At 50.0% G+C, this 12891-nt stretch overlaps 2 protein-coding genes across 2 annotated transcripts in view; both read left to right on the forward strand.

Moving 5' to 3' along the window:
- UNC5B (unc-5 netrin receptor B) overlaps positions 1-12891 on the forward strand; it is a 132962-nt gene that overhangs the window by 63002 nt on the left and 57069 nt on the right. The window lies entirely within an intron of this gene.
- The window catches only part of CDH23 (cadherin related 23), a 157787-nt gene continuing 155894 nt past the window's right edge, over positions 10999-12891 (forward strand). The window contains 3 exon segments of the mRNA XM_056495621.1: positions 10999-11088; positions 11090-11186; positions 11759-11836. Of these exon segments, the coding sequence (XP_056351596.1) occupies positions 10999-11088; positions 11090-11186; positions 11759-11836 (265 nt within the window).

Consider the following 12891-nt stretch of genomic DNA (forward strand, 5'->3'; position numbering starts at 1 on the left):
ATAGTTTTGCTTTGGTTCCTCCCTTTTTTGTCATTTTTTTCCCCCCTCATTACCTCCCTGGCTTTGTGGGCTGGGGTGGACACTGTGATGATGAAGAGGGTGAGAAAGAGATGGAGAAACCCCCCAGAGCAGGTGGCTCAGCTCAGTACCACCCTCTGCACTCCTGGTGAGCCCCAAAACTGGTGCCAGCACCAAAACCAATCCCTTAATGAGCCTGGCACAGCCCAGGGATGATGTGATGTGAGGAAATGACCTGCCAGCACCTCAATTATCTGCACAGAGCTCCTTGCCCGCCAGGACCTTGGGTTTGAGCCCCAAAGCAGCTGCAGGTGTTCTCTGGCAGGTTTAGGGTGCAATCCCCCCATCCCCAGGGCACACCTGAGCCCAGTTCCAGCCAATCAACCCCGGAGCTGTGCTAATGGCTTAATTAGGAGAAGCTGCTGGGTTTAATTACCCCCTCCTGCTGCTGCAGGGGTGTTTGCCTGCTCCAGGACCAGGTGAGTGGAGGGGAAGGCTCCTCACATCCCTGGAAGTGCTGGATGGGGCTTGGAGCAGCCTGGTCTGAGATGAATTTTGATGTCCCATCCAAGCCAAACCGTTCTGGGATTCTCTGATGGCTCCAGGGTGGGTTTTAACAGCATAAAGTGAATTTATTCAGCATTTTGATCAAAGCTGGTTGTGAGGGGGTGAGCAGCAGGGCAGGACCCAAATCCCTGCTTGGGATCCCTGCTGGTTCTTTCCTGGGGTCCAGGAATGTGGGGTCACCCTTCAGTGTGAGTGCTGGTGTCACTGCAGGTGGATTTTGTGATTTTGTCACTTCCAAAATTGGGTGAAAAAGGGCATTTGGCTATTTTCCCAAAAGCTGCTGGTAGGGAGGGCTAGGAGTGGAGGCAGGAATGTCCTGCTGGGAATACAGGAGGGAATTTGCTGGGAATCGTGTCTGGGCAGCACGGCAGCCACAGCCCGAGGCTGCCGGGCAGGAATCTCCATCCCGGATCGCTTTTCCTGCTCATCCATGATTTATTCACGCTCTCCGCGCCCTGCCAGCTGCTCCCGCGCGCAGGTCAGAGAAACAACAATATTAACAATAAAAAATAAATAAATAAATAAATAAATTTAAAAAAAGAGAATTAAACCCGCCGGGGCGGAGTTAAACTTTGGGTACCCAGCGGGCTGAAGTTGGATTGGAGCTGTTTGGGGGCAAAGCTGGGATTTGGGGGATATTTGGGGGATTTTGGGGGTCCCCAGGGAGGGGAGGAGGAGCTGAAATCCCGGGTACCTGGGCGAGGGGCGCTGCTCCGCTCGCTTCAGCATCTCCGCGCTCCTTGGCTTTCCCTCCCCTTCCTCCTCCTCCTCCTCCTCCTCCTCCTCCTTGCGCTGCTCGCAGTAAGGGAGGGGGGACATGGGGGGTCGCCGCTGACACCGGGCTCCGAGACATCCACCGCAGGTAATTCCCCGCCGCTTCCCCGTGCTTATCCCGTGTTTTGTCTCCCTTTATCCCTGCGGGAGGGGTGGGATGTGGGTCACTTTCCCAGGGGGCGGCTTTTTTCCCGAATCTCCTTTCAACCCGCTTTTCTGGCAGCAGAGCCCCTCTTATTGTTATTATTCCTGGGAGAGGGGGAGCCCAGCTTGCTGCCCTTTTCCCGAAAATAACCCCATAAATGCGCGGTGATCCCGCTGTCCTGTCCCCGAGGTGTGCCCTGCTCCTTCCCCCATCCCCGGTTTTAATTCGGAGTTGCCGGGAAGCTGCAAAGTTTCTGGGATAAGTTCAAAACGCTGAACGTTTCGAGAAAACACTTTATTTCTATTTTCCCCCCTTTTATTCTTTACTTGCTGCTGCTTTCCCTTCGCCTCCCACAAAACCTGCAGTCCCTCTTTTCTTTAAATCCATGTTCTGCCCATTATCCTTTCCCTAATCCGCCTCTCTACCCATCAGCGTTTTCCGGGAGGAGAGGGATGCTGGAATGGGACGTTCCTATGCCGATGTGTGTTTTCTTTGTTGTTGGTTCGGGATTTTTTTATTTTTTTTTTCCTCTCGCATTTGGCAGCTGAGCTGCACTCAAAAAACCGGGATCCTCCCGGTGCTGGGAGCCTGGGATGCTCCCTGCATGTGGGATAGAGATGTTTGAGATTTTTTTTTTTTTTTAATTTTTTTAAAATTTTTTGGGGGGGAGGTGGGATGTGTGAAAATCCAGGTGGTTGTTCCGGCAGAGTGAGTTTTATCTTTGTCTCTGCTTTTCCCCTGTCCTGGGGAAGGAGGGGAGGAATTTCTGTGCTGTTCCCTTCTCCTTCACCCCCGGCACTTTCTTGTTTCCCAAAGAGTCGGGTGGTGTCACAAAAAATACAATGTTTTAACACCGAGTTGTAAAACGCTATCTTTGTGGGAAACTGTAAACATTGATGTAGTCCCTTCTTTGTAATTTTATTTTTTTTTTTTTTGCCATAAGTGGGAGCAGCAATGTTTGGAAGTGTGGCTGAGCCAGGGAGGGCTCCCAGCCCTTTTCCCTTTTTTTAGGAGCATCACCTGGATATGCAGGGAGGGAGAAAGCACCAAACCATTCCTGCTGCAAGGAAAAAGGACTCTGGAATCCTCTCCTGAGGGGGTGAAAGCACCTCTTAAAAAAGATTCAGTTTCTGAAGTTTCTGAGATGTTCTGTGCAGATGGTCTGGAGCACAGATTTTTTTTTTTTTTTTTTTTTAATTTAATTTAAGAGGCTTTTGGATATGGGATTGGCTTGATGAGGGGGCTCTTGTTAGGGTGTAAAATATCCCAGCTGCTCAGGCAGGATGCTGCAGCCAGGCTAACTGGGCTGGAGCATGAGCAATTCCATGTGCAACCAGAAACTTCTGTGTTTTTCCTCACTTAGAGCATCCTGCTCCCTCCAGTAAGACTTCTAATAATGTTACAGAAGATATAGGGTTATTTTTTGGGGGCTTTTGTGGCCCAGAACCTACAAAGGTGAAAATTCCTGCCTTGGTGCTGATGTGGTTGCCTGTCTCTACATCAGTGTGTGAATTCTGCATCCAAAATGGGCAGAAACTGGGAATTCCTGTGATTGAGACCCAAATCTTGCAGCTGTCCTGGGTCTTGCCAGGGGTTTGGTAAAGCCCAGGGGCTGGGGCAGCATTTATCCAGGGGCTGTGCTCAGCATGAGGTTTCAATGTGAGCAGGAGATATTTGTTCATGGTGACTTTCAGTCCCTCAAGGTGGAGATTTGATGGGATTTTGGGAAGGAATCGTTCCCTGGGAGGGTGGGCAGGCCCTGGATCCCTGGCAGTGTCCAGACCAGGCTGGATGGGATTAGAGAATCCTGGGATAGTGGAAGATGTCCCTGCCCATGGCTTCACATCTGGGGTCTCAGGGGGGCTCTCATGAACAAGCCTGTCACTGGTGATGAACTGCTGTCATTAATCCAAATAACTTCATCCTGCTGCATGCTTTTCTTTCCTTCAATCCCTGCTCTCCTGCTCTTTGGGACTGAGGGGGTTATCCCCATCTTCCTCTCCCTGTGCTTTTTTTTCCCTGCTCCTACAATTCCAGCCAGGGGGTGATTATCCCCAGAGCTTCTCTTTTTATCAGCTGGAGCAGCCAGCAGGTCTTGGAGAGGTCTGGAGCAGCAAAGTGCCTCTCTGGAAGTGAAGTGAGCTTTGTGTGACTTCCCTCTTGATTTGGATGAGGCAAGAAACAGCCTCAGAGCCTTTGCAGCTCTGTAAAGGTTTTTTTGTGAGTTTTCCTGCCATTGTTGTATTTTTTTTTCACCCTTTTTCTGAAGCATCCCTTTTTTCCCCCACTCTGTTTTGAAGATCTACCATTCCACTTACCACAGGCTTTGCTGCTTCTTTTTTAATGTTGCAAACTCCCAGCCTGGAGCTTAGGAGGAGGCAGGGATAAAATCCCAGGAGCACACACACACACATATCCAAAGTCCTGGGCTTGGAGCAGCATCTGAGTGTTTGCCAAGGGAGATGGAGTTAAAGAACTCACCCACCTCCTTTGGCAGGGCTTAAAAATGCTGCTGGGGAAGAGCTGGTGGTGCTGAATCCTTTATTGCTGTTGTGGGGCAAAGCCTGCACCCTGCTGTAAAAAAAAAAAAAAGGGAAATCCTTGCCTGGAAAGCTGCAGCTGGATGTGGCAAGGAGGGAGCAAAAGGGATAAAATAGGGATTTATTGAAAGGAGACACTTTGGGCAGTGCAAGAGCCTGGCTGGGGCTACACCCAAATCAAATCTGAGCTGGATCCTGCTCACAAATCTTTACACTTTCATAACTTTTGGTTCATCCACATATTGGGGTCAATTATCCAAAAACAGCTTTAGTCTATGAAGTCTCAGCCCTTTTCCCTCCTGTTGTTTCTGCTTTTTGGGTACAGGTTGTCCTTGATTCTCTAGCTAGAAAGGAATTGTTTTATCTAACTACTCTGTGAAGGGAACTCACACCAAAAATGAAGTTTCAGAGTTACACACTAAGCAGCAGAGATTCTGAAAATACAAAATCTAAAACCCAGGGTGGCAGCAGTGCAGACACTCAGGGTGGTGTGGGGGAGCCTGGGGATGTTGGACACTGCTCCTGCACTGCTCCATGGCAGTGCTGGAAGCCCAGCCAGCTGCCCTGGGTCAGAGGGAGGTGTTGGAACAAAGTGTCTGGCATCCCATTCCCTCATCAGGCTTGGAGTCAGCCCTTCAGTGGCACTTGCCACTCTGTCTGTTCCTGTACATTTTCTGAGAGGCTCCTGTCTTGTGAGACCAGACTGTGAGTGTCACTTCACTGCATGCAGCTTCCACTTCCTCCCAAAGCAAGAATTCCCACCCTTTTTCCCCCCCCCCTCCTCCTTTTTTTCCTCCTTCCAGCCAAGCTCTGCTGCTGTTGGCTGCCTCTCCACCTTTTCATCCCACGTTAGCATCAAGTGCTGCTGCAGCCCAGGAGCCTCTTGGCCTGCTCTCCATGCCCCATCCCAGCCTTGCTCCCAGCTCAGGAGCTGCTGCTCCAGCTGGGGAGAGCCTTTGTGATGGAAAATGGTTGCTATGATGCCCATGGTGACTAGCAACCAGTGCTGGAGGCTGGGCTGCCCTGCTTAAAAAGGGAAAAAAAATGGGAATTCTTTCTTCTCTCCCCCCAAAAATGAGGCTGCCCTCACCATGGTGGCGGTGGCTGGTGGAGGAGGGAATGCTCCAAAATGCTTCCCAAAGCTCCCAGGGTGTTATTTCAGCATCCCATGGATGCAGAAGTTGAGTTGGATGCACTGTCTGGCTGTTCCTTGGAGATGCCACAGTTGTGGTGAAAGGATTGGGTGTTGCTCATGCAGAGCTGGGCTGGATTTTGGGATTTATTTGGATTATCTTGTGTCAGGGGCTTGGGAAAACCAATGTAGTTTCCAAGCCACAGCCTTCCTGCAAGCACTGAGTAGTTTGAGGATGGCATTTCCTTCTGGGCCTGGGATTTTTTTTTGGTTAAATGATGTCTTGGTGTCACTTTGCAGCTCATGTTTATTTTTCCTGTGGGAATGCAAACATCTGGAAGCACCAGCCAAAATACTTCCACTCCTGTCCTTGTTGAAATGATTTAAAAAAAATGTAAAAATAATCCATTAAAGAATGGAAATTAACTGCTGGAAGTGGGGGAAACTTTTGGGTGTTAGTTGTCAGTAAGGAGCAGCTCCAGCTTTTTCTCTGGAAATAAAAAGGACTTTGTGGGGAGAAAAAAATCCCTGTCCCAACCTCAGCTTTGATTTTTGGGGTGAAGGAAGAAAAGAGAGGATTTTTCATGCTCTTTTCTCCTGCAAACACCATCTCAGGTGGGTTGTGCCAGGTGCCAAAAGCTGTGCCCCTTATTCCCTGTGGGGATCCTTATATCCTGGCCTGTATTTATTTAAAAGGGAAATTTTATTTCCTTTTGCTGCAGGGAATAAGAAAGGAAAAAAAAAAAAAAAAAGAATTAAAAAGAAGGGGGCAAATTTTTTCACAGGGAACAAATCTCATTTTCAGGAGTCCTGACAAAATGAGCCATAAAATTACAATATTTCAAAGTGCTTTGTAATTCTAGCGAGGACGGCTCTACATCATGGAATCTGAAAGCTCAGAAAATATAAAACTCATTAGATTAAAATAAACCACCTACTGCAAGGGAGAAAAGCTTATTTATCAATATCAATTTACTCCTGATTGCCCCTGTTCTGCAATTTGTTATTTTTGGGAATTATGATTTGGGTATGGCTCACGCCAATACGGGGGTGGGAATAATAAAAAAAAAATTAAAAAAAAAAAAAATCAGAATTAACTTGTAATTTTTTCCTTTTGAATCCTACTTATTGTAAAGCCCTGGCCAAGAGGCAATAATGAGGAGGAAAGGTGCATTTCTAGCAGTGCTGCTTTTTTTTTTTTTTTTTTTTTTTTTTTTTTATTTTTAAAGGGGCAGAGGGCTGGGGAAGCTGGGAAATCAGGAGAGTGGCCAAATTTAGGGATGCTGCAGTGGGGTTCCATGGAGGATGAGGTGCCAGCACCCTCCTAAAGCAGGGAGCTGGTGAAATTTGCCAATTTTTCACATTTAGGGATGCAGATGTGGGATGTTCCATGGAGAGTGAGGTGTCAGCAGCCTCCTGGAGCACGGAGCAGAAGGCATTTGCCAAATTTTGGGGTGCAGTTGTGAGATGTTCCATGGAGGAGAGGTGCCAGGCAGCTCCTGGAGCGTGGAGCTGGTGGGATTTTCCAATTTGCCACATTTTGGGATGTAACAATGGGATTCAATGGGGGTGAGGTGCCAAGAGACCCCTGGAGAATGTGGATTTTTCACATTTAGGGATGTAGCAGTGGGGATCCATGGAGAGTGAGGTACCAGGAGGCTTCTGGAGCATGGAACAGGTGGGATTTGCCACATTTTGGGATGCAGCAGTGGAATTCCATGGAGAATGAGGTGCCAGGAACATGGAGCAGGTGGGATTTACCAAATTTAGGGATGCAGTTGTGGGATGATCCACTGAGAGGGTGAGGTGCCAGGAGGCTCCTGGAGCATGGAGCTGGTGGGATTTGCCAATTTGCCACATTTAGGGATGCAGCAGTGGGTTCCCATGGTTGTGAGGAGGCAGCATCCTCCTGGAGCAGGTGGGATTTGCCACATTTAGGGATCCAGCAGTGCTGTGAAAAAAGCCACTTCCCAGGCTTGGAAAAGAGCAGGCTTTGGAGAAATCAGGCTGAAAATCCTCTGCTTGACCCCAGCAGATCCCTGAATTTGCAAACCCTGGATTTGCTGGAGTTTCCTCAGCTCTGTGTGCCTTGGGAGCAGCTGCCAGCAGATGGGGAAACCTCTGGTTTAACATCAGAGCCTTGGCAGCCAGGAGGAGGCAACACCTGAGCTCCCAGGGAGGTTTCCATGCTGGAAACTGCACTGAGTGCTTCCTCCAAAGAGGAAAGGCACAAGGTGCAATTTAATCTGCTCCTAACCACAATTTTTTAAGTTCTCCCCAGAGGCTTCTCCATCCTCTTCCTCAAATTTGCAGTGTTTGAGTGAAGCATCTCAAGGAGCTGCAATATTAATGAAGACAGAGAAAATCAAAATGACATTTCAGGCAATTACTTACATAATGAAGTGACTGGCTTGGAATACCCAATATTTAGATTTATCCTGGCACTCCAAAGGGGATGCTGCCAGTAAATTGTTTCTCCACTGCCCTGGTGCTTTTTAAGCACAGGCTGTGAAGCTGGAAAATAATGTTCATGCTCACTTGGGCTGAGAGTGATGCTGTTTGAGAAGAAAGTTGGTGTTTTCCTCTGTGGCACATCATTTCCATCTCATCCTTTCTGCCTGCAGCACCAAGAGTTTGGGCTCTGCATCCCATGCTGGCTGAGATTTCCCCAAAACCTATTAAAGCAGGGAGGAAATTGAGATGTTTGGGTTTTCTTAACCACAAAAACCTATTCTGCCTTTTTTTTTTTTTTTTTTTTTTTTTTTTTTTTTTTTTTTTTTGCCAGGGTTTCCTGGGAAAGTGGCTATTTTTGTTCAGAAACTGGGATTTTGGATGTTTTTGGATGTTTTGCTGACACCAAGCAGAAATGAGAAGCCTGTTATGGGGTGGAGGTTTAAACTCTCCTGCCCTGTGTTTTCTGGAGTGATGGGCATGATTACACCTGAATGTTTTTCCAGGCTTGCACTGAAACACCTGCAGATGCACAAAATGCACCATTTTTCTTGTCTGGGGACAGGCCTCCAGCTCAGAGCCTCTCTGTAGCAAAATAGCAGGAGAAATTAGAATTTCAGGCCCTTTCTGTGGTGACAGAGCTGTTACAAGCTGTCTTCTCTGACACATCCATCAGTAAAAATAAAGATAAGTGTAGCTGGAGCTCCTTTGGGAGGATTTCTAAGAGGGGGGCAGAGCTCTTTTTCCCTTAGCTGGGTTGGGATAACTCTGCCCACTGTGCTTTAAAATCCAGGTGTGTGAATTTCCTGGCAAAGGGGCACTTGGCTGTTTGGGAAAAGCTCATCCCAGCTGGGGCTGCTCCTCTCCTGCTCGTTGTGGTGGAGAGAAAGGAGGTTTGGGAAGCAGAAAAATGAAAAGAATGGAGTATCCTCCAGGTGAATGCTGGCTCCCATCACTGATGTCCTGACATTGGGGACACCAAGGGCTGCACCCTGAGCTTGGTTTTGGGGGGCAAGATCACATCTGCCAGGTGCTGGCTGGGCTTGACACTGCCTCTCTTCTTTGGCAGGAGCCATGGAGCCTCAGGGGGCTGCTGCCAGCAAGATCCTGCCTCTGCTCCTGCTCCTGGAGCTGGTCTCTCCAGGTAAGTCTGCTTGCAAGGCACAGACTGGTGGTTCCTGTGCTCCTGCTGGGGTGAGCAAATCTCCTCTCTCCATCCCACAAAATCATAGGGACCTGCACATGGTGCTCCCACTTTTCCTGCAGTCCCTGCTGTCTGCACACCTGGCTCTTTTTTTTTTTTTTTGGGAGGGGCTGGGAAAAGCCTTGGAGAAGGCTGGATGTGCTGGTGAACCAGTGGATGCTCCCAGTGTTATCCCAGTGGAAAGCTCTTGGCTGCTTCCAGATGTGGCTTTACCAAGGCAGGGCTGCTGCTGGAGCTGGCATGAGGTCAATTTATGGAAATAGAACCTAAATAAAACTGGAGGGATGTGAACCAGAAGCTTGGTAGCTGTACAGCAGCAAAATGGGGACCAGAACCATGCTTTAGTATAAAATACCTCCTGTCCAAGCTGCAAAACGTCTTTTCTCATTCCAGATGAGGAGAAAGGCAGGACTGTGGGCTAGAAGAGCCTCCTCTGTAAGCTCTTTCCACTGATGCTCTGGGTTTTTTCTGGCAGGGATCTGGTGGGGCAATGGCTTTTTGGTGCAGAAATGTGTGATAAAAACCCACAGGGTGCATAGGAGCTGTGAATGTGCAGCAAAGCCCCGTGAAATTTGGGATTGTTGCATGGCTGGCCTCCCCCCCTGGGTGCTGGTGTGGGGAGAGGCTGGCTGATAAACAATAGCCAGTGTGTGTCCATGTGATAGCACTGTGCCCTTTGGAATAAAGGCTTTTTTTCCCCCCTCCTGGAGGCTGGAGATGGCCTGCCCAGATTGGCAGGCTGATTAAGCAGTCAGAGGATGACATGAGCTGTGAGTGACAGGCACAGTCAATCTCCCTCTGGTGTTGGATCAAGGAGAGCCTCACTGGCTAACTCTGGGAAAGGGGACAAATAAGGGGAAAAAAAGCCAGTCCAGCAAATCCTTTGCTTCCCTGAGAAGTCACTGCCAGTCTGTCCTGGGGTGGGGGCTCATCCCACAGTGACAAACTGCACACCCTGGGCAAACAGGGATTTGGAGGCTCTGCAGTGCTCCAGCCCTGCTCTCCTAAACCCTGCCCAGGGCTTGGGATGCCATCCCTGTGATAAGCAAGTGCTGGCACAGCTGCTGTGCCTGGGACAGGGATCAGCTCAGGGATGCTCTGCAGGAGGGGAGCAGCTCATCCCAGGAGGTTTGCAGAGCTCCTGGTGAAGAAATGAACTGGGATATTAGGGGAAAGGGAGCCTGAGTGGGATTGGAGTGTTTGGAAAAGGATGGTTCAGCCCAGTGGAGTCTTCCTGCCTGGGATAGGGATCAGCACAGGGATGCCCAGGTGGGGAGCAGCTCATCCCAGAAGGATTGCAGAGCTCCTGGTGAAGAAATGAGCTGGGATATCATAGGCAAGGAGGGTCTGAGTGGGATTGGAGTGTTTGGGAGGGGATGGTTCAGCCCAGTGGGGTCTCCCTAACTGGGACAGGGATCAAGGGATGCCCAGGTGGGGAGCAGCTCATCCCAGGAGGTTTGCAGAGCTCCTGGTGAAGAAATGAGCTGGGATATCACAGGCAAGGGGAGCCTGAGTGGGATTGGAGTGTTTGGAAAAGGATGGTTCAGCTCAGTGGTGTCTCCCTGCTCCTGCTGCAGGAGGTGAGCTCAGAACTCCATCTCCTCTTCTCCAGGCTCAGGTTTCCCAGCCTCTCCCAGCATCTTCACAGCCTCCTCTGGAGCCTCTCCAGCAGGTCCAGCTCCTTGCTGTGCTGAGGGTTACAGGGGTGGTGCATCCCAGGGTATAACTGGGTGGCTGTGGCAATCTCCCAGGAGGAAGCTGCAGCCTTCATCCCTCGGGATTGGCAGCCCAGCCTTTCCCAGCTCTCAGGTGCTGCTCTCCCTCCTCCCTGAGCACACAGATCCCCTGTGCCAGGTGCTCTGGAAGTCTCCCAGCACCTGCCACAGCTGGATTTGGAAAGTGCAGCTTATTTTTAGCTCGCTGGTGGATGTTAAGAAATGTATTTTGAGGCAGAAAGGTTTTGCAGAAGCCAGTCCTGTGTGCCAAGGGCTGCTTGGAGGTGTTTTAGCCTCATTTGCCCCTCCTGGAGCCTGCTGGCCCAGTGTGGCAGCTGGTGACAAGTGAGCTGCTGAGCCTCTGGAGATGCTCTCAGCTCTCCAATAACCCATTTTGTCAGGTTCCTTTTTATTTTCTTTCCAGGTGCTTAACTCCAGAGGCTGGGATTTAAATGTGCCTTTGCAACACTGCTGCCTCCAGCCTTTTCCCATTTCTCAGGGTGCTTAACCAAGCTGGTGCCTCAGGAAAGAGGGCAGCGCTGACAAAATCCCTGCCTTGTTTTGGAGGGTGCCCTGGGGCTGCTCCCCCACCCTGTGCCCACATCCCCAGGAGCAGATTTATCAGATGCACACCTGAGAGGTGTCTGGGAGGTCTCAGGAGCATCTCTGAGAGCTTGCCAGGCTGAGAGGGTGCTGAAGCTTGCTCTGCTCTCCTTCCCTGAGGTGGGGTGCTGAGCACGCTGCACCAAACCTTCCTGGGAAACCATCACATCATCCTCTCCCTCCACCTCTTTCCCTGGAGCAGCAGATCTCTGCTGCCTGGCCCTTTCCCTGCCTTTGTCACTCTCCCACGTGCCCTGCACTTGGCTCTGTCCCCTGATGAGGCTCCGGGGCGAGTGGGAAGGAGGAGCCCGGCTATTAGAGGTGAAAGGAGGCAATTAGAGGGAGAGGCAGAGGCACGGGGCTTTGCTGGGCTGGCTGGCAAGGCAACACAGCCAGGTATTAATCCTGGCCTAAACCAATAATTGATGCTCTTGGTGCCCGTGCTGTCGGATCTCCCCCTCCCCTCTGCCTTTTGGAAATCCAGAAAGGATGGTGCAGGGAAGTGATTCCCACGTGGAGGACCTCGTGGGGCTTAGCCCTTGTCCTGGGAGCCTTCCTGAGCCTTTCCCAGCCTTGGGAATAACTCCTTGTCTTTTGTCCTCTTCCCAGGCCAGGGCAACCGCCTGCCATACTTCATCAACTACTTCTTTGACACCTACCTGCTGATCAACGAGGACACCCCTGTGGGTAAGTGGGACGGGCCCCACGGAAGAGGATGGCAAAGGAATGCTTTCCTTTTGATTGGCAGCTGGAGCTTTTCTTTCTTTCTTTAGCTGGGGATGGGTATTTTTTTGGGGTTGTTTTTTTTGGGTTTTTTTTATTAAATGCAGAAATCGACCCGGCGCCCTGCCAGGCTCTCAGTCCATTAAACTTGTGCTCTTCAATCAGGGCTCCTGACTGGCTCCTAATGTGGGAGGAATCGATTGGGAGGCTGGGATGGAGGCCCCTTCTCCCATTTTAAGGAAGGGCTCTTGCTGCACCCACGTGGCTCTGAGAGATGCTGAGGGTTGGGAGAGTCTGGGGGGATCTCCAGTGACTGCCCAGCTCACCCTGCACTTCCAGCTGAGCCTTCTGACCCTTCTAGGGGGCATTTGCAGCCCCTGTTGTGGGGTTTGGGGTGGTGTCTGGGCAAGCAGGCTTGGTTTGGGTGGATGGTGCAGGCTCCTGCACAGAGCTCACCCCCAGGAGAAGCCCTGGAAAGCAGCAGGAGTGAGAGCTGGATGGGAGCAGCTTAATGGGAATGCTCCCTCACAAAGCACCTTGCCCTCCAAACACTTGAGCCTGAAATATCTTATGGGAATTGGACTGAACTTCTATTTTCTCAGGAAATAGGGAGATTTCCTTCAGCCTGCTTTCCAGCGAGACATTATACCAGTCAAGTTGTTCATGGAATTACTTTGGCAGTCAAAATTTCATTTCTTTTTAACTATTGCACTCTGTGTGTATATGTAATTGACTCTTAGGAATATTGGCACCTTGAGATTTTGTTTCCAGATGCACCAGGGGGAAATGCCAGCCTGGGAAGTGTTGACACACACACACAGTTATTTCTGTGTTTCCTGCTGTTGGTAGGTGTTTTTTGTGTTAAGCATTATTAACTTAAAAAAAAACAAAAAACAACAAAGTAGCATCTGGAAACACCTCTCTGACACCCTGAACAGTGTGTGGTGCCTGTTCTCTGAGGGGGAAAAAAAAAAAAGTGGTTTTTTTTGAGGTCTGTTTGAGCACCCATCCCTCCCTCC

Source organism: Oenanthe melanoleuca, chromosome 6 (genome assembly GCF_029582105.1).
Source record: "Oenanthe melanoleuca isolate GR-GAL-2019-014 chromosome 6, OMel1.0, whole genome shotgun sequence".
NCBI lineage: Eukaryota > Metazoa > Chordata > Aves > Passeriformes > Muscicapidae > Oenanthe > Oenanthe melanoleuca.